This window comes from Rhinopithecus bieti, unplaced genomic scaffold, assembly GCF_001698545.2.
Source record: "Rhinopithecus bieti isolate Rb0 unplaced genomic scaffold, ASM169854v2 scaffold_12070, whole genome shotgun sequence".
NCBI lineage: Eukaryota > Metazoa > Chordata > Mammalia > Primates > Cercopithecidae > Rhinopithecus > Rhinopithecus bieti.
Window position 1 is genome coordinate 39,489 of NW_016807449.1, and position 18,540 is coordinate 58,028.

Here is an 18,540-nt window from a genome sequence, read left to right on the forward strand (position 1 = left end):
AAAAAAAAAAAAAAAAAAAATAGGATATGCTTCTGGGCCTGACACCCAAGGCGTGCAGACACTGGCCCTGGTGACCCCCTTACCTCCTCTCCCCCATGGCAGCCAGGGTATTTGCAGGAAGCCGAATCCAGCCCAGATGATTCCAATGAAGAAACTTTAATGGAGGAATGACTTCTAGAGAGCAGGGTAAAGGGACCCAACAAGGAAGCTGGGGACGCAGAGACCAGCAGCAGCAGACACTGTGTGGCAGAGGCACTGGGGTGGCAAGGGAGCCAGGAAACAATGCCCGGTCTTCCTTCTCTTCCCTCTCTGTCATCTTCTCTGAGTGCCTCCCATTGGCTCTATCCCACCAGAAGCCAGAGGGCTGGGGAACTGAGACAAGTGACCCACAGGGACCAATACATGTCAGAGAAGGACAGATGATGGACCTGGTGGGTGTGTGGGACAAATGAAGGAACCCCTGTATACCCCCAGCACACCCAGGATCAGGACTCTTGCTGGCATCTGCACCTTTGTAGTGGCAATGCCCTACTGGATAAACCTGTCAGTTCTTCTCCACCTGGCAAACTCCTGTACCTTCAGTCTCATTTGGACATTCGTGTTTCTGTACCTCCATCTTGGTACTCACCACACAGCAATCGAGACTGCCTGCCCACGACTCTGCCCCCTCCCTGGACCAAGCTCCTTCAAGGAGTGACCCCATCTTTTAATTGTTGAGAGTGTGCAGTAAATGGTAGGTGAGCAGGGCTAGGGTGACATGAGTGAGGCAGTAGCCCTCAGTGTGAGGTTTAAGCTGGGGAGGAAGGGGGTTTGCTAAAAATCTTAGTAATCAAGACATAATATTTTAATGCAATATTAAAAAAAATCAAATCATCAAACTACAGCCCATGGGTGGGCTACCTCTTTTATTTGAGTGCTCACCCAAACTGGAATAGCTCCCAAGACCTCTAGCATGGTGTTCAAAAATTATTTTTGAGTTGGGCTTAGTGGCTCATGCCTATAATCCCAGCACTTTGGGAGGCCGAGGAGGGTGGATCACCTGAGGTCAGGAGTTCGAGATCAGCCTGGCCAACATGGGGAAACCCTGTCTCTACTAAAAATACAAAAATTAGCCGGGCATGTTAGCACGCGCCTGTAATCCCAGCTACTCAGGAGGCTGAGGCATGAGAATCACTTGAACCCAGGAGGTGGAGGTTGCAGTGAGCTGAGATTGTGTCACTGCACTCCAACCTGGGTGACAGAGCAAGACTTTTTCTCAAAAAAAAAAAAAAAAAAATTATTTTGACCTTACTCGGTGCAGTGGCTCACACCTGTAATCCCAGCACTTTAGGAGCCGAGGTGGGTGGATCTCTTGAGGCCAGGAGTTTGAGACCAGCCTGGCTAACACGGTGAAACCCTGTCTCTACTAAAAAATTCAAAAAATTAGCCGGGTGTGGTGGTGGGTGCCTGTAGTCCCAGCTATTCGGGGGGCTGAGGCAAGAGAATAGGGTGAACCTGGAAGGCGGAGCTTCCCCTGCACTCAAGCCTGGGTGACAGAGCGAGACTCTATCTCAAAAAAAAAAAAAAAAAAATTAGCTGGGCATGGTGGCTTACACCTGTGATCCCAGCTAGGTGGGAGGCTGAGGCACAAGAATCACTTGAACCCGGGAGGCAGAGGTTGCAGTGAGCTGAGATCGCGCCATTGCACTCCACTCTGGCCACAGAGTGAGACCCTTTCTCAAAAAAACAAAAAACAGGCTGGGCGCGGTGGCTCACGCATGTAATCCTACCACTTTGGGAGGCCAAGGCAGGTGCATTAGGAGATCGAGACTATCCTGGCTAAGGCAGTGAAACCCCGTCTCTACTAAAAATACAAAAAGTTAGCCGGTTGTGGTGATGGGCGCCTGTAGTCCCAGCTACTCGGGAGGCTGAGGCAGGAGAATCTCTGGAACCCAGGAGGCAGAGGTTGCAGTGAGCCAAGATCACACCACTGTACTCCAGCCTGGGTGACAGAGCAAGACTCTATCTCAAAAAAAAGCAGGACTCATCTTTGCTTAACATACCATCGATGCACCCTGATATTTTCTGTTCTAGTTTAGCTTATTTGGTGTCATTTAAAAATGCTGCTCATAACCTTTCTTTGTTTCTTTCTTTCTTTCTTTTTTTTTTTTTGAGACAGAGTTTCACTCTTGTTGCCCAGTCTGGAGTGCAATGGCATGATCTTGGCTCACCGCAATCTCTGCCTTCTGGGTTCAAGCGATTCTCCTGCCTCAGCCTCCCAAGTAGCTGAGGATTACAGGCATGTGCCACCACACCCGGCTAATTTTGTATTTTTAGTAGAGAGGGGGTTTCTCTATTGACCAGGCTGGTCTTGAACTCCCGACCTCAGGTGATCTGCTTGCCTCAGCCTCCCAAAGTGCTGGGATTACAGGCCTGAGCCACCATGCCCGGCCTGCTCATAACCTTTCAAATTCAAACCTCTGGCTTGAAAAACATTGAGCCTGTCGTATCGTCCTGCTTGATTTTCTCTGTTGTCTTTTAGCTGCCTGTTACTTCCTTCTTATAATTTGTCTCTTTGCTGATCTCCCATCTTGCCTTCGGGGTGCAGTTCCCTGAAAGCAGGAACCTCATCTAGCTTGTCACTGCTGTCTTCTCAGCTCCGGGAACAGCATCTGGCACACAGGTGGCAGGTGTCCTGCAGTGAGCTGTTGAGCAAACGAGTGAATGGTGTTGGAGTAGAGGGGATGCGGGCCCACGAAGCTGGGCTTTTCTAATTGCTTTGTTTTCCTCCCCTTCCCAGTTTGCCCTGGGGCCCCAGCCTGGCCCGGGTTGCCCTGGCATGAGGAGATGGGCCTGCTGCTCCTGGTCCCATTGCTCCTGCTGCCCGGCTCCTATGGACTGCCCTTCTATAATGGCTTCTACTACTCCAACAGCGCCAACGACCAGAACCCAGGCAACGGTCATGGCAAAGGTAGGCGACATCCTCCACCTAGCTCTTTGCTCCCTTGGGTGACCTAGATTTCCCTGGCTCTTGCTGTGATCTGTGGGTTCCAGGCTGGGACAGGGACATTCCAGCAGGGCCCTTGTAGTGGACCAGCTTGCTTCGCAGACAGAGGAAGGGGTGATTTCGTTTCCCTGTGTTTGCCAGCCCCCTAGGCATGGGGCCCAATTCACTTAGGCTTTTTACTTTCCCTAAAAGTCTTGCCAATTGTTCAGGGTCCAGCTTAAATGTGTCCTCCCTGGTCCGCCCGGTGGAAAGGGGACTTCGGGTCAAATAGATGTGAGTTTGAATCTTCTTTTGTTTTGTTTTTGAGATAGAGTCTCACTCTGTTGCCGAGGCTGGAGTGCAGTGGCGCGATCTCGGCTCACAGCAACCTCCGCCTCCCAGGTTCAAGCGATTCTCCTGCCTCAGTCTCCCAAGTAACTGGGATTACAGGCATGTGCCACCACCCTGGCTAATTTTTGTATTTTTAGTAGAGACAGGGTTTCGCCATGTTGTCCAGGCTGGTCTTGAACTCCTGACCTCAGGTGATCCACCCACCTCAACCTCCCAAATTGCTGGGATTACAGGCATGAGACACCATGCCTGGCCCGAGTTTCAGTCTTATAATTCTACCTCTTACTAGCTGTGTGGCCTTGGGCAGGGAACTTTTTAAAGTAGCAGTTATTGTGCACCCATCATGGGTTGGGCGCGCTTCTAGATATTTTGCATATGTTGTCTCTTATAATCACAAAAGCCCTGACGTAGGCAAGGGTGAAAATACACTTTTTTTTTTTTTTTTTTTTGACGGAGCCTCACTTTGTCATCCAGGCTGGAGTGCAGTGGCACAATCTTGGCTCACTGCAGCCTCTGCCTCCCAGGTTCAAGTGATTCTTCTGCCTCAGCCTCCCGAGCAGCTGGGATTACAGGCATCTGCCACCACACCCAGCTAATTTTTGTACTTTTAGTAGAGACGGGGGGGGGGGGGTTGCCATGTTGGCCAGGCTGGTCCTGAACTCTTGACCTCAGGTGATCCACCCGCCTCAGTCTCCCAAAATGCTGGGATTACGGGCGTGAGCTAACAAGCCCTGCCGAAAATACACATTTTTAACCACTAGTGCAGCATGGGTGCTGACCAGGCTGAATTGATGCTGCCTGCCCTCACAGCCTGAAAGTAGATTCTGTTATCATCTGTTCTTGTAGATGAGCAAACTGAGGCTCAGAGAGTTAATCCAATTGTCCAGGTCACACAGCTATTAAAAAGACAAGCTGAGGGCTGGGTGCAGTGGCTCATGCCTATAATCCCAGCAATTTGGGAAGCTGAGGTGGGCAAATCACTTGAGGTCAGGAGTTCGAGGCCAGCCTGGCCAACATACCAAAACCTACTAAAAAATACAAAAAATTGGCCAGGTGCAGTGGTTCATGCCTGTAATCTCAGCACTTTGGGAGGCCGAGGCGGGCGGATCATGAGGTCAAGAGATTGAGACCATTCTGACCAACTTGGTGAAACCCTGTCTCTACTAAAAATACAAAAGTAGCTGGGCATGGTGGCAGGTGCCTTTAATCTCAGCTACTCAGGAGGCTGAGGCAGGAGAATGGCGTGAACCCGGGAGGTGGAGGTTGCAGTGAGCTAAGATCGCGCCACTGCACTTCAGCCTGAACGACAAACTGAGACTATCTCAAAAACAAAACAAAACAAAAAAAACCCCAAAAACTTAGCCGGGTGTGGTGGTGTGCACCTGTAATCCCAACTACTTGGGAGGCTGAGGCATAAGAATTGCTTCAACCTGGGAGGAGGAGGTTGCAGTAAGCTGAGATCACGCCGCTGCACTCCAGCCTGGGTGACAGAGCGAGACTCTGCCTCAACAACAACAATAACAAAAAACTTGTTCCACTTGTTTGTGGAAGGAACGAACCAGATTGCTGGTCTCAGTAATACCCAGCACCTGCCATGAAGAGCTCACAGCCTGGTTCAGAGATGACACATGAACTTGCAAGCACAGGGCTGGGTGTTTCTCACCTTTCCCTCTGCCTTTGAGTAGATGATTGTGCCTGCAGAGAAAATTTCCCCCTTTTATTAGTCTCCTAGGTCAGCTGTAACAAATTAACACAAACTTGGTGGCTTGAAACAACAGAAATGTATTCTCTCACTGCTTTAGGCACCAGAAATCCAACATTAGTTTCACTGTGCAGAAATTGAGGTGTGGATAGGACTGTGCCTCCTCGGGGCTCTTGGAAAGAATCTGTTCTTGCCTTGCCTCTTTCAGTTCTGGTGGCTGCTGGCATTCCTTGCCTGTAGCTGCCTCACTCCAATTTCTGCCTCCATGGCTACTTGGCCTTCTCCTCTTTTATGTGGAAATCTCCCTCTGCCTCCCTCTAAACAGGTACTTGCGTATTTGCATTTAGGGCCCATCTGGAAAATTCAGGATACCCTCCCCATCTCAACATCCTTAGTTTAACCTCATCTGCAAAGTCCATTTTGCCACATGAGGTAATGTTCACAAGTTCTAGGGATTAGGATTTAGGGTATTTTGGGAGGCCATTATTTAGCCTACCACACCCTTTTCCTTCAAAATTTATTTTGTTGTACAAGCACTACTTTATTTGTTTATTTATTTATTTATTTATTTATTTTTGAGACAGAGTCTTGCTCTGTCACCCAGGCTGGAGTGCAGTGGCATGATCTTGGCTCACTGCAAGCTCCGCCTTCTGGGTTCATGCCATTCTCCTGCCTCAGCCTCCCAAGTGGCTGGGACTACAGGCATCCACCACCACGCCCAGCTAATTTTTTCTATTTTTAGTAGAGATGGGGTTTCACTGTGTTAACCAGGATGGTCTCAATCTCCTGACCTCGTGATCTGCCCGCCTCAGCCTCCCAGAGTGCTGGGATTACAGGTGTGAGCGACTGTGCCGGGCCTACAAGCACTACTTTATTGAGATTTGTGGAATTTAAAAAACTTAAACTTCCTACCTATAGTTTCACCACACTACCAGGCCGACATTTAATTTTTCTCTCTCCCTTTTGTCCCTGAATATGCAAGCAAAGTCATATATAATCCCCCCACCCAGGGGAACCACTGCTGACTTTTTAGGTATCTCTTTCTAGCCTTTCCTTTTTTTTTTTTTTTTTTTTGAGATAGGGTCTCACTCTGTCACCCAGGCTGGAGTGCAGTGGTGTGATCTCTGCCTCCTGGGCTCAAGAGATTCTTCCACTTTAGCCTTCTGAGTTAGCTGAGGCTACAGACGTGCACCACCGTGCCCAGCTAATTTTTGTATTTTTAGTAGAGATGGGGCTTCACCATATTGGCCAGGCTAGTCTCGAACTCCTGGCCTCAAGTGATCTGCCTGCCTCAGCCTCCCAAAGTGCTAGGATTACAGGCGTGAGCCACCACACATGGCCGAGGCTTTCCTTTATGATTTAGAAAACGTTCTTCCAACAAAAATCAGCTCATGTCATACATGTGATTTTGTAGTCTCCCTTATCACCTCATAGAATATAAATAATTTTCTAAGTCAACAAATGAATGTACATCTACCAGATTATTTTACATGGCTGTATAGTATTTTATCATATGGATATACATTTTCATTTTATTCAGGTTAAAGCTTCAAAGGTAGCTTTACTCGAGAGTTGGGAAGAACCAAGGAAGTGGCCCCTAAATGATAGCCCTGCTTCGTATCTATTGGACACTTTCTGTGTGCCAGGCCTGCCTTACCTAATTTCAACCTTATCACAGCCCTCTGTAGGGACTGTAATTAACCCATTCTACAAATGAGGAAGCTGAGGCTTGAATTCCCTGGATTACACAGCTGGGAAAAGGTGGAACCAAGATGCAAGCCCGGACTGCCTGACTCCAAACCTCTGTACCTACTGCCTCTGCAGAGTAGGACAGCTCTAACCTGAATGAGCCTGAGAGTCCTCTGGAGGCTGGACCCCATTCCCAGAGTCTCTGATGCACTGGGACCCAACAATGTGCATTTCTGACAAATTCCTGGTGATGCTAATGCTACTGACCCGAGGGCCACACTTGGAGGCCTCTACATATGGCAATCATTCACCTTAGGTATAGCTCTATAGCTCTTTTTCAGCATGGTTCCTCTACAGTGAACCTCCCGTCTCCTGCTTACCCATGAGGCTGCCCCTTGCCTCCACCTTTTTAATTAATTGAGTTGTTTTTATTTTGTTTTCAGCAACAGAGTCTTGCTGTCTCACGCAGTCTGGAACGCAGTGGTGCGATCATGACTCACTGCAGCCTCGACCCCCTGGGCTGAAGCAATACTTCCACCTCAGCCTCCCGAGTAGCTGGGACCACAGGCACATGCCACCATACTCAGCTAGTTAAAAATTTTTTTTTTTTTTGTAGAGACAGGGTCTCGTTGTGTTGCCCAAGCTGGTCTCAAACTCCTGGGCTGAAGCGATCCTCCTGTCTTGGCCTCTCAAAGTGTTGGGATTACAGGCGTGAACCACCATGCCTGGCCCCTGTCCCCCACCTTGAGTAAATCAAGCATGTCTTGAAGTCTAGACCCAAGAGAATGACAGTGAGGTCCCAATAGGGGCTCTCCAGTTAAAGAAGAGGCAGCCTTAGCCTGTAAACTTGATTCTTTTGTTGCATGTTGAGGTCTGTGTGTATTTGTAACTCGGAGCCCTGAGCATAGTCTCCTTTAGAAGTTCTGCCCTTAGCTCACTAGGCTGCTCGGTATCTGGGAAGAGTTATGGCAGACAGCTGGACCAGAGAGTAAAGCTGGGGCTGTGCTGTCCTCTGGCCAGTGTGGTGGGGAAGGAAACTCTGAGGGATTCCTATCAGGGCCGCTTGTCCTGGCCATGTACTTCATGTGGGATAGCTCTTGTTGCCTGCTCCATTGGTTAGATTTTGATACATAACAAACCACCCAAAACTTAGTGACTTGTTTAAGATGACAGCTGTTTTTTTAGCTCATGATTCTGTGGGTCAGCACTTTGGAGTGGGCTCCATTTCTTCAGGTCTTGCAGTTGGGTCTTGCAGATGTGCCTGCCCGTGGTGGGCAGGTCAGCGGGGGGCTGGTTGCTGTAGGATGGCCTCAGCTGGGGCGCTCTGTCTCTGTTCTGTGTAGTCTCTCATCCTCTAGCAGGCAAGCCTGGCCATATGCTCATGGTGGCTGGCAAAGTCCTAAGAAAAAGAGTGGAAGCAGCAAGGCCCTCTGGGGCCTATGCTCAGAACAGGCATGATGAATAGTCACTTCCAAGGCATTCAGTTGGCAAAGCCAGCACAGATTCAAGGGGTGGGGGAATAAATGTCATCTGTTGATGGAAGGATATGCAAAGTCATACTGCAGAGCATGTGGATCCAGGGAGGGGTGGAGCATGGTGGCCATTTTTGCAATCTGAGCCTGGAGGAGCCGCGGATGAGGGGGTGAGGTGGCCCTTGCAGGGGTACGGATGTGCTGCAGCAGGTCTCATCTGCACCCTATCTCTCCCCCAAGACCTCCTCAATGGAGTGAAGCTGGTGGTGGAGACACCCGAGGAGACCCTGTTCACCTACCAAGGGGCCAGTGTGATCCTGCCCTGCCGCTACCACTACGAGCCGGCCCTGGGCTCCCCAAGGCGCGTGCGCATCAAATGGTGGAAGCTGTCGGAGAACGGGGCCCCAGAAAAGGATGTGCTGGTGGCCATCGGGCTGAGGCACCGCTCCTTTGGGGACTACCAAGGCCGCGTGCACTTGCGGCAGGAGAAGGAGCATGATGTCTCGCTGGAGATCCAGGATCTGCGACTGGAGGACTATGGGCGTTACCGCTGTGAGGTCATTGATGGGCTGGAGGATGAAAGCGGTCTGGTGGAGCTGGAGCTGCGGGGTGAGACCCTGACGGGGACTAGGTGACACTGGGACCTGAGAGCAGAGGGGAGAGGACCAGAGAAAACATCCAGATCTCTGTGCTTTAGACATTTAAAAGTACTTAATTCTCAAAACAACCCACAGGGAAGCTACTGTTATCAACCCCATTTTACAGGTGAGGAAACTGAGACACAGAGAGGTCAAGTAACTTACCTAAGGTCACACACCTTGTAAATGACAGAGCTGGGGTCTGAACCCAAGCACCCAGCCTCTAGAATCTGTTCCCCTCTACCCGCTGTCATTCACATCCCATTCAGAGAGAGGAAAACCAGAGCTGGCCCCACAGCTTATTAGAGATAGAGCTGAGATTTAAGCAAGGTTAGCGGGTAACACAAGTGAATGAGGCAGCCCAGTGTGAGATAATGGGAGGGGAGTGGTGGGGACTGGGCACACTCCTGAGCCCTTGTCCTGTCCCCAGGGAGCTCCCACCCTACTCAGGCCCAGTTGATGATGCCATGCCGGAATGCAGGCCCCACTCTGCCAAATTTTCTGGCCTGACAAGATAAGCTTATATTTTATGTGAGATCTCCTGATTTTATGTAAAACCTCCTTTTAAAACAAAAAACAAAAAACAAAACCAACCAAACAAAAAAAAAAACCCCAAAAAACAAAACCAAAACCCAATGCTGTCCAAACCAGCCACACCCTGCAAGCCAGATCTTGTATGTGAGGTCCGTGTTTGATCTTTAATTTGTATTTACCTTCTCTGTCTCTAGGATGGGGCTGTGTGTCCTCATCTCTCTCCCACATGTTAAGGGCAGTTTGGGCATAGAGGAAGGTGACCTGACTAGCCCCAGCCCATCCCAGCTGTGACATCTGGGTAAATGTCTCATCCCCCTTAGAACCCTGGCCTCTCAGGTGTAAAATGGGGTATCACAATCTTTCCTCCTTTACCTCCCAAGGAGGTAATGAGGATAACATGTACATCCTTAAAATGCATTCTCCGTCTTTGCCGCAAGTGTCCACATGGCTTACATGGTGGCTCAGAGGGGCCACATTCCTCATTCCTGAACTTGGGGTGGCAGTGGAGTTGGGGAGAACCTGCAAGAGTCATTGGTCTGGGGTCTGCAGGGGCAGCCTAGAGAAACAGGGAGCCCTCACCCCATTCCTGGGGCTGCAAGGGCTAGGAATTTGGGGTGGAACCAGGCATGAAACAGTCCCCCTGCAAACACATGTGGAGGCTGCAAGCTGATTGTCAGAGCCCATGGGCTTCTCTGCCACCCAACCTGGCTTTGCCCAGGTGCCTGGCTTCCTGCCCTGATGAGATTGGAGGTTTGGGGCTCAGGCTATTCCCAGGTCCTTGGCCACAGGGAGGAGATTCCAAAGACTCTGGGTAAACAACAGCAGTCAAGTGGTGTCCTTCCCAGACTCCTAGGGTCACCTCTACTCCTTAAGGTTTCATTGACTTGGTAGAGACTGCATCTCAGAAATTTAAAAACTTTTTATTAGAATAAAATTTCAAACATGAACATATCTTTTGAGGAAAGCCTGTGGCCCCCATCAGACCCTGGCCACAAGGAGAGAAACTGCCTGCCCCAGGACCTCCCTGCCTTTGAGCCTTCTTTATGGAAAGGCCCTTCCCCACCCCTCTCCCCATGCCCTCTAGGGCCTCTCCTTCTCCTGAAAATCATCTGCCACACGTGGAAAGTTCCTTGAATTTTCCTAGGAAATTTCCACATTAATAATAACATACACTATCAGGTCCCAGCTAATGAGTGGGGAGCTGGGAGTCAAACCTGGCCCCTAGAGCCCAAAGTCCGGGCTTGTCTGGAGAAGATGGCACAGCCTCACTGGGGGTCTGGCAACAGCCTTGTGTATTAGGTATCGTTTCCCTTCTATTGTTGGGGTCATTAATTGACTAATTCATTACCTTAACTCATGGATGTCTTCTGAGTACTGCTGTGAATGAGCTGAGTCTCAGGAGAGAGGCAGCAACGGACAGGAGGTCAGAGGTTAGCTGAGTTTTTCTGAGGGACAATGTATGTGTGTGTGTGTTGCAGGGAGCACATGTCCCAGTGAAGGTGGGAGGAGAGTGGGGTGTCCAGCCAGCTGGGCCCCTGGCCACCCCCTAAGCTCCTCTTTCCTCCCCCCACAGGTGTGGTCTTTCCTTACCAGTCCCCCAACGGGCGCTATCAGCTCAACTTCCATGAGGGCCAGCAGGTCTGTGCTGAGCAGGGTGCGGTGGTTGCCTCCTTTGAGCAGCTCTTCCGGGCCTGGGAGGAGGGCCTGGACTGGTGCAACGCGGGCTGGCTGCAGGACGCCACGGTGCAGTACCCCATCATGCTGCCCCGGCAGCCCTGCGGTGGCCCGGGCCTGGCACCTGGCGTGCGAAGCTACGGCCCCCGCCACCGCCGCCTGCACCGCTATGATGTATTCTGCTTTGCCACTGCCCTCAAGGGTGAGTGGAATGGCCAAGCCCAGGCCTGCGGGTTTGGTGGCCATCTAGGACCTGTGGGAGGGCAGCTTCTGGGGAGCTCTGGCCCCCTCTGCTGGCTCTGCTGGCACTGCCACCTGGAGGCCAAGAGCACCAGTCACCCTTGAAGCAGCGTCTGGTTGAGTTTCGAATGTTTTGCTGCTGCTGCTGCTTTATGCCGATCATTGGTTTCTTCATTCATCAAATATTTACTGAGTGCCTACCATATGCTGGAGCCTAGACTAGACTCCAGGGAATCACAGACAAATAAAACACAGCCTGTCTTCACAAAGCAGCTCATTTCACAGGAAGATGAGCAAGTAAACACCGAAACTGGTTCAGTGTCATATGCCATGCCCTTGGAAAAGTATCTGACACATAGTAGGTGTTCAGTAAATGACCGAATGGGTGAGAAACGCTGACTGGTCCAGCCTAGGTGGGGTGTCCACCCAGGGTGCAAATAGGGAAGGGTGGTGGGGGAGTGCAGACATGACTGGAGGGACCCAGGTTCTATGGCAGGTGGGACGGAGCTTTCTGGGAGAGGGTGAAGATTAGGAAGTGTTCTCTGCAGATGCCTGCAGTATGGTAGCTCCCTGGGCTCAGATGGGTCTTTGGGGCTGGCATCTCTGCAGGCCCCGCTGTGCTCTCTGGCTGCCCCCTGTGCTGTCCGGCACTCATGCCCCCTTTTCCCCAGGGCGGGTGTACTACCTGGAGCACCCTGAGAAGCTGACACTGACAGAGGCAAGGGAGGCCTGCCAGGAAGATGATGCCACAATCGCCAAGGTGGGACAGCTCTTTGCCGCCTGGAAGTTCCATGGCCTGGACCGCTGCGACGCTGGCTGGCTGGCAGATGGCAGCGTCCGCTACCCTGTGGTTCACCCGCATCCCAACTGTGGGCCCCCGGAGCCTGGGGTCCGAAGCTTTGGCTTCCCTGACCCACAGAGCCGCTTGTACGGTGTTTACTGCTACCGCCAGCACTAGGACGTAGGGCCCTCCCCTGCCGCATTCTCTCACTGGCTATGTATTTATTGAGTGGTTCATTTTCCCTTGTGGGTTGGAGCCATTTTAACTGTTTTTATACTTCTCAATTTAAATTTTCTTTAAACACTTTTTTACTATTTTTTTTGTAAAGCAAACAGAACCCAATGCCTCCCTTTGCTCTTGGACGCCCCACTCCAGAAATCCTGCCTGCTCCCCTGGGCCATTTGCGGTTTTGTGGGCTTCTGGAGGGTTCCCCACCATCCAGGCTGGTCTCCCTCCCTTAAGGAGGTTGGTGCCCAGAGCGGGCGGTGGCGTGTCCAGAATGCCACTGGGAGTCAGGGCATGGTGGGCACAGTTCTCCCTGCCCCTCAGCCTAGGGGAAGAAGAGGGCCTCGGGGGCCTCCGGAGCTGGGCTTTGGGCCTCTCCTGCCCACCTCTGCTTCTCTGTGAAGCTGCTGACCCCAGTCTGCCCACTGAGGGGCTAGGGCTGGAAGCCAGTTCTAGGCTTCCGGGTGAAATATGAGGGAAGGGAGAAATTCCCCTCTCCATTCCCCTCCCCCTCTTGGTTCCAAAGAATCTGTTTTGTTGTCATTTGTTTCTCATTTTTCCCTGTGTGGGGAGAGGCTCTCAGGTGTGTGTACTTTCTTTGGACAATAAATGGTGCTATGACTGCCTTCCGCCATCCCCAGTCCTTTTCTGTGTTTCCATCTCATTTGGTCTCAGGGCGCAGGCCCCTGCCTGGTGGGTGTGATGGGGGCAGTTCTAGCCCAGGCTTCGTAGGTTGGCTGGGTCAGGTCCCTGGGGTGAACAGGGAACTCTGTGGACTGGTTCTAGCCTTGCCTGCTCAATGGTTCACCTGGTCCTGGGTGCTGGCCTAGTGGCAGAGGACCTGGCTTGTGTCTTCACCATCCCCACCCCTTGGCAGTGTGTCTGTCTGTGTGAGGCCCAGCAGAAGAGTCAGAGGTGCCTCTCAGAAGACAGAGGAAGCTGTGGCCCTCCAGAGGACCTCAGAGGCCAGGGATCTAGGGGCCAGTGCTCCGTATGCCTCACCCTTTGCCACCCACTCCCACCCTCGCCTCAGGGAACTTGTTGCCTTGCGCAGGAACGCCTCTGCCACTCACCAACCATTTATTCAATCAGTTCTTCCCTTAGCTCAGTGCTCCTCATAGTGTGGTTCATAGCATCAGCATCACCGGGATCTTGTTAGAAGTGCAAATTCCTGGGCCCCACCAGAGACCTGCTGAGTCAGAAAGCCTGGGGTGTGGACCTACACCCTCTGTCGTCACTAAGCCCTTTAGGTGATTCTGATGCATGCTTAAGTTTGAAAACCACTGACAGTTGCACCACCAACTAATCAGTTCATTCATAGTTAGTTAAGTAATGATTGAGTGCCTACTATGTGACCAGTGCTGTACACTCTACTTTGGCCCACTGTTCTTTCTAGAGGTAGAGGTACAAGTATATATCTACGAACAAACAACTGTACACACGCCCACGCCTGAAAAGATACCAGGACCCAGGAACTCACACTGGCATGCACGAACCAACACACACACACACATTCACAAAGGCTCAATGGCATGTCCAGCGACTGTGATGAGGGAGGCGTCTGAGGAGGTGGCACTGGTAGAAGGACACTGCCTGGCATGCATGTGCAGGCTCAACTCTCAAGGTTTGTTGGGGGAATCCGTAAGCAATTGGAATTGTTTTCATTGCTATTCTACAGTGTACTTTTTCTGAGACAAAGTCTTGCTCTGTTGCCCAGGCTGGAGTGCAGTGATGCAATCTTGGCTTACAGCTCACTGCAACCTCTACCTCCCAGGTTCAAGCAATTCTCCTGCCTCAGCCTCCTGAGTAGCTGGGATTACAGGTGTATGCCACCATGCCTGGCCAATTTTTGTATTTTTTCAGTAGAGACAGGGGTTCACCATGTTGGCCAGGCTGGTCTTGAACTTCTGACCTTGTGATTCACCATCCTTGGCCTCCCATAGTGCTGGGATTCCAGGCGTGAGCCACTGTGCCTGGCCTCTGTAGCGTACTTAAGGGCAGAATGCCCAGACCTTTTTACTAGTAGCTGGCTAGCAGTTTACCCTGCAAATGTGTAAGCAAGATTCACTGTTCTCAGACTGTCTGCAGTTTGTTTTTCCCTTCCCTTCTTATAAATCCTGATTTTTGTCTCTGTTCTTGGACTCAGTCTACCAACCTACCAGAGCAGTGTGATCACAAAGAACCAAAGCACGCAAGGAGACCAGATGTCTTGCTTGAGTTGTTCTTTGGCAGTGCCCACTTGTAAATCCCTATGGTACCCACTGAGTGACACATGTCACACATATCACGTATGCTTACATGCAGATCATCTACCAAACACATTGGCACCCTAGGAAAAATAAAGCACAACAGTTGTGACTGTCCCAGGTGCTCTGAACAGACCAGAGTCACAGAGTCACACCAATTTGAGATCATTTGATCAAAACCTGTCTCCACTGCCACCATTCCTAAGAACCCCTTTGGGGGACTCTGGGTCATGATTGCCCTCTTCTTAAATTAAAAAAGGGAAAAGAAAAGAGATAGATCTCTTCCAAGGTCTTTATTATTATTATAATATCATCATCTTCAGTTTTCAAAAATATAAATAGGTGCACGGAACCCTGGTGCCTGCACGGTCCCGGGGGCGGGGTGGGGAGGGGAGAAGGTTGGGTGGCACCCCCACTGGGCAGGAAGTGCCCCCAGCAGCCCTGCTGAGTTGCCACCTGCTAGGGTGGCCGACCCAGGTGAGAGAGAGGACGCTGGAGGAGGGACCCTTGGAGGGAACCCAACCCCCAGGCAGTGGAAGGTCCTTCAGATGGCTCTCCCCTGCCGGCTTACCCTCGGCAGGAGGCAGGAACCCGCCCCTCTCCCCCAAGGCTTCTCCCTCGTATAGATGGTGCAGCCCTCCTGGCTCCTTCTCATCCAATACATTCAGCTGCAGTTCGGAGTTCTTCATGCTCTCAGGCCTCTGCCCCTTCCAGCTCCTTTGGAGCCCTCCTCCCTCCTCCCTAGCTCTCCCCGGAGGTGAAATAACCAACGATTGCACTGCTCTTGGATAAAGTCAGGAAACAAAAATAATCTTCTTTATTTAACTTAACCCCTCCCCTTCTCCCCCTGTCCCTGCACTGGTCCCTGGAAAGGCACGATGGGAGATTGAAGAAATGTCTCTAAACTCAGTCCACGGGTTATAATAAGTTTGCTTTGCTTTGGCATTCGGCGGACAAATTAGATGCGGTTTTGCTGATTTGGAGGGGTGAGTGGGTGCATACACAATGTGGGATTTATTTTTTCCTTCTTTAATGGGATTCCTTATTGACAAAAAGCGACAAGAAGAGGACACCATCTGGGTGGGATGCACGTCAGCCTGGCAGGCTCCTGGGCTCAGCGTCCTGGGTGCGTCCTGGAAGCTCTTTTCAGTGGGCCGTGCTGGGGCGGCTCCTCCGAGGGTGCCGTGAGCTCCGCTTCTGTAGTCTGCGTTTGTAGGCGGCGGCTAGGGCGAAAGGGAGATGGAAAAATATCAATGGGCCTGGAAAGAAAGTGGGGCGAGCCTAGGCTCTCCCGAGACTATCCTCTCTCCCTTGTGGAAACCAGGGACTCAGCGAGGCACCTGAGGCTTTATCAGCTTTCCTGATTTTGATTTTTCTTGGACTTTCTCCCTTTTTCTCTTTCATCCTCTCAGTGAAAGTGAGCCCTCTCTGGGACAAGTACGTGGCCCTTCTAGGGGCAGCGATCAGCTATTTGTGACTGAGCAGCCCCCTGACCTCCCCTCCCTTGCTCAACCCTGCGGATGGTGCAGGGTCCCCAGGAGAGGGGATGGGGGGAAGGCTGTGCTGGCAGAATCTAACCCTGTGCTCAGTGAGGGTGGCCAGGGTGATGCTTACCATCTGTGCAGGTGATCCGAGGCTCCTCCCAGTGCCCGCTGGGTTGGCACCGGATGGTGGGCACGTGGCGCTGGACAAACCCCTCTGTGCACTGGTACCGCACCAGGGAATTGATCTCATACCGGTCCTTCTTCTGCCCGAAGGTCCTGGCATGCTGCACCACAGGGGGCTCTCCACAGGCCACTGAGGGGCAAACACCCTTTATAAAGGGTCTCCTAGGGTCTCCTGGGATGACCTAAACTGGCTGTGACCTGAGGCACTGTGGGGGACACAGCCTCAACACCTGACGGTGAGCCCAGGATGTTTTCATACAGCGCTAAGAATCTAGAAGCTGCTGGCTCTGACATCTGGGTTCCTCAACAACTTAGAACAGCTGGAAGGTAATACAAACGGGGTGGTCTTTAAAGGGATGAAGAAAAGATGAAAGGGAGGTAGAAAGGTGTGGAGGGCGAGAGCCAGGCAGACTTAGGCTTCTTGATGAAAACATCCACTTCAGGGTAAAATGAGACCAAAAGGAGGCCTGGGGGATGCAAGGTGGTGAGCAGGGGCAGTGGGGCACATCCTACCAGCACCTCAATGTCCACAGACTGAAAGCCAAGGGATTGAGGCCTGACAACTATGACTCTGTGATTGATGGCCTTGGGAATCCCAAAGACAGGGAGGCTCCCCACCTCAAGCAGAGTTGCCCTTGTGGGTAACTCTGCTGCTGCTATCCAAGGGACTGTGTGGAGTGTGGAGTGGGGGTCCTGTCTTCTAGCCTGCGACCTTCATGTGCTCGTTGTCCCTGCAAATGGTCCCTGGCAGCAAGCTTGCCCTTGCCATTGGCCCTGGGATGCTGGTGCTAGGAGGGACCCCCAGGTCAGCTCCAATCTGCTTTTTGGACAGGTGAGGAGACACCAGAAGCTAGGAGACAAGGGACTCACCCCAGGCCACACAGCAAGAGCCTCACCTATAGCTGGAGGTCTTGATCCTATCCTCCCCAGGCCCCTCCCAGGCCCCAGCTTACCTGTGCCCTTTTTACACGTGAAGGGGAGGTGGTAATTGCAGGGAACATCATTCCACTCGCCCTTCTCATGCCAGATCATCACCACACAGTCCTCTCCAGCGGCAAAGAAGTTGTCAGGCTGGTTGGGGCGCCAGTTCTCAAATTGCTGTGGGTGGGAGTGGGGAAGGAGTAAGGAGGGGGCAGGACAGTGTGGGTTGGCCTGCTCCGACTGTCTTCCCCATGGAGCCTCTTCATCGTCTCCTTTCTCTTTTAGCCCCAACTTCAGGCTCCTCTGATAGCAGCACAAAGGCTGCTGGGAGTCTGGTCAGGGCTGTTCTAGGGGCCACGGAACCCGGTGGCCCCCTAGGGAATCGGTCACACAGCCTGACTCGGGTCCTTCTCAGGAGCTCAGAGCCCCCAGGACTCACAGGCCCTGTACATGAGCTGATTCCACTCCTCTTATCCAGAAGGGCCAACCAGGGCTGACCACATTGGGTAGGGATGGATGGTAGGAACATGGCTCTAAAGTCTGGCCTCTGCCCACCAAGAAGTCCTCCCAAGGCTTATCCTTCCATCCTTGCTTCAGGACAAAGAGAATCACTGGGTGCCTGTACCATTCACTTGGCATCTATGTTGCTTTCTGTCTGTCTCCTTGAGTAGACTCGAGTCCAATGTGGGCAAGAAACCTCTCTAAAGCTTCCGTGTACTCCTCATGGTGGTGGCTGTTATTCCTTCATCTCCTTCCTGGCTTCTTCCCTTGCCTCATGCCGTCATTGGCTCAATCTGTCCAGCCCCAGGCTGGGTTCCAGAGGCAGAGATGAAGGAGACAATCCCTGCCCTCAAGGACTCCCGGTCTAACAGCCGGTCAGTGAGTATCTGCATGGGGTTTGAATGCATCTCTCTCCAGGGGTCTTTATCCCACGCCCTGTCCTCTGGGTCACCAGCTGTGCCTACGGCAGAACTCACCATGGGGTGTCCATCTGACCAGCGGAAGTCCCCTTCGATGGTTCTGTCGTTCAGGCCGATCCACTGGTAGTCTTGGGCATTGTCTGGGGAAAGGGTGAGGGTGTCAGGCCTCACGCTCGACATGCTGGGGTGTCTGAGAAACTTGAGCTCATGGAGGCAGAGGGGATGGAGGAGGGAAGGAGGTAGGTGGGCTCCTAGGAGCAAGCCATCTGCTTCTCAGGTCCTCACAAGGTGCTCGGCACGTGCATGCTTGGAGTGCACTTTGGGCCACCTCTCTAAGCTGGCATGGACAAGTGACAGCCACAGCTTAGTTTTGGGCTGACTCTGGCTGGCATTGGGTCTGCCCTGGGTGCAGCCAGAGCTACTGGCCCCAAAGACCGCTGTCTTCTCTCTGAGAGCTCAGACCTCCCCCAGGTCCCTGTCCTGCAGTCTCACGAGGCCCAAGTCTGCTGCCTTCT

The 18,540-nt window shown here is 52.0% G+C and overlaps 2 protein-coding genes across 6 annotated transcripts in view; one reads left to right on the forward strand and one right to left on the reverse strand.

The window, feature by feature from the left end:
- Positions 1–12,905, forward strand: part of HAPLN3 (hyaluronan and proteoglycan link protein 3) — a 23,600-nt gene extending 10,695 nt beyond the window's left edge. The window contains exons 2-5 of the mRNA XM_017882043.1: positions 2,780–2,950; positions 8,420–8,788; positions 10,925–11,227; positions 11,937–12,905. Coding sequence (XP_017737532.1) covers positions 2,827–2,950; positions 8,420–8,788; positions 10,925–11,227; positions 11,937–12,223 — 1,083 coding nt within the window. The 5' untranslated portion in view covers positions 2,780–2,826 and the 3' untranslated portion in view covers positions 12,224–12,905. The remainder of the gene's footprint in view (positions 1–2,779; positions 2,951–8,419; positions 8,789–10,924; positions 11,228–11,936) is intronic.
- Positions 12,906–15,306: 2,401 nt separating this feature from the next.
- ACAN (aggrecan) overlaps positions 15,307–18,540 on the reverse strand; it is a 72,347-nt gene continuing 69,113 nt past the window's right edge. For all 5 annotated transcript variants that reach the window (XM_017882048.1, XM_017882046.1, XM_017882047.1 and 2 more), the window contains 4 exons: positions 18,083–18,165; positions 17,138–17,282; positions 16,132–16,314; positions 15,307–15,740 (listed from right to left, as the gene is read on the reverse strand). In XM_017882048.1, the coding sequence (XP_017737537.1) occupies positions 15,664–15,740; positions 16,132–16,314; positions 17,138–17,282; positions 18,083–18,165 (488 nt within the window). In that variant the 3' untranslated portion in view covers positions 15,307–15,663. The remainder of the gene's footprint in view (positions 15,741–16,131; positions 16,315–17,137; positions 17,283–18,082; positions 18,166–18,540) is intronic.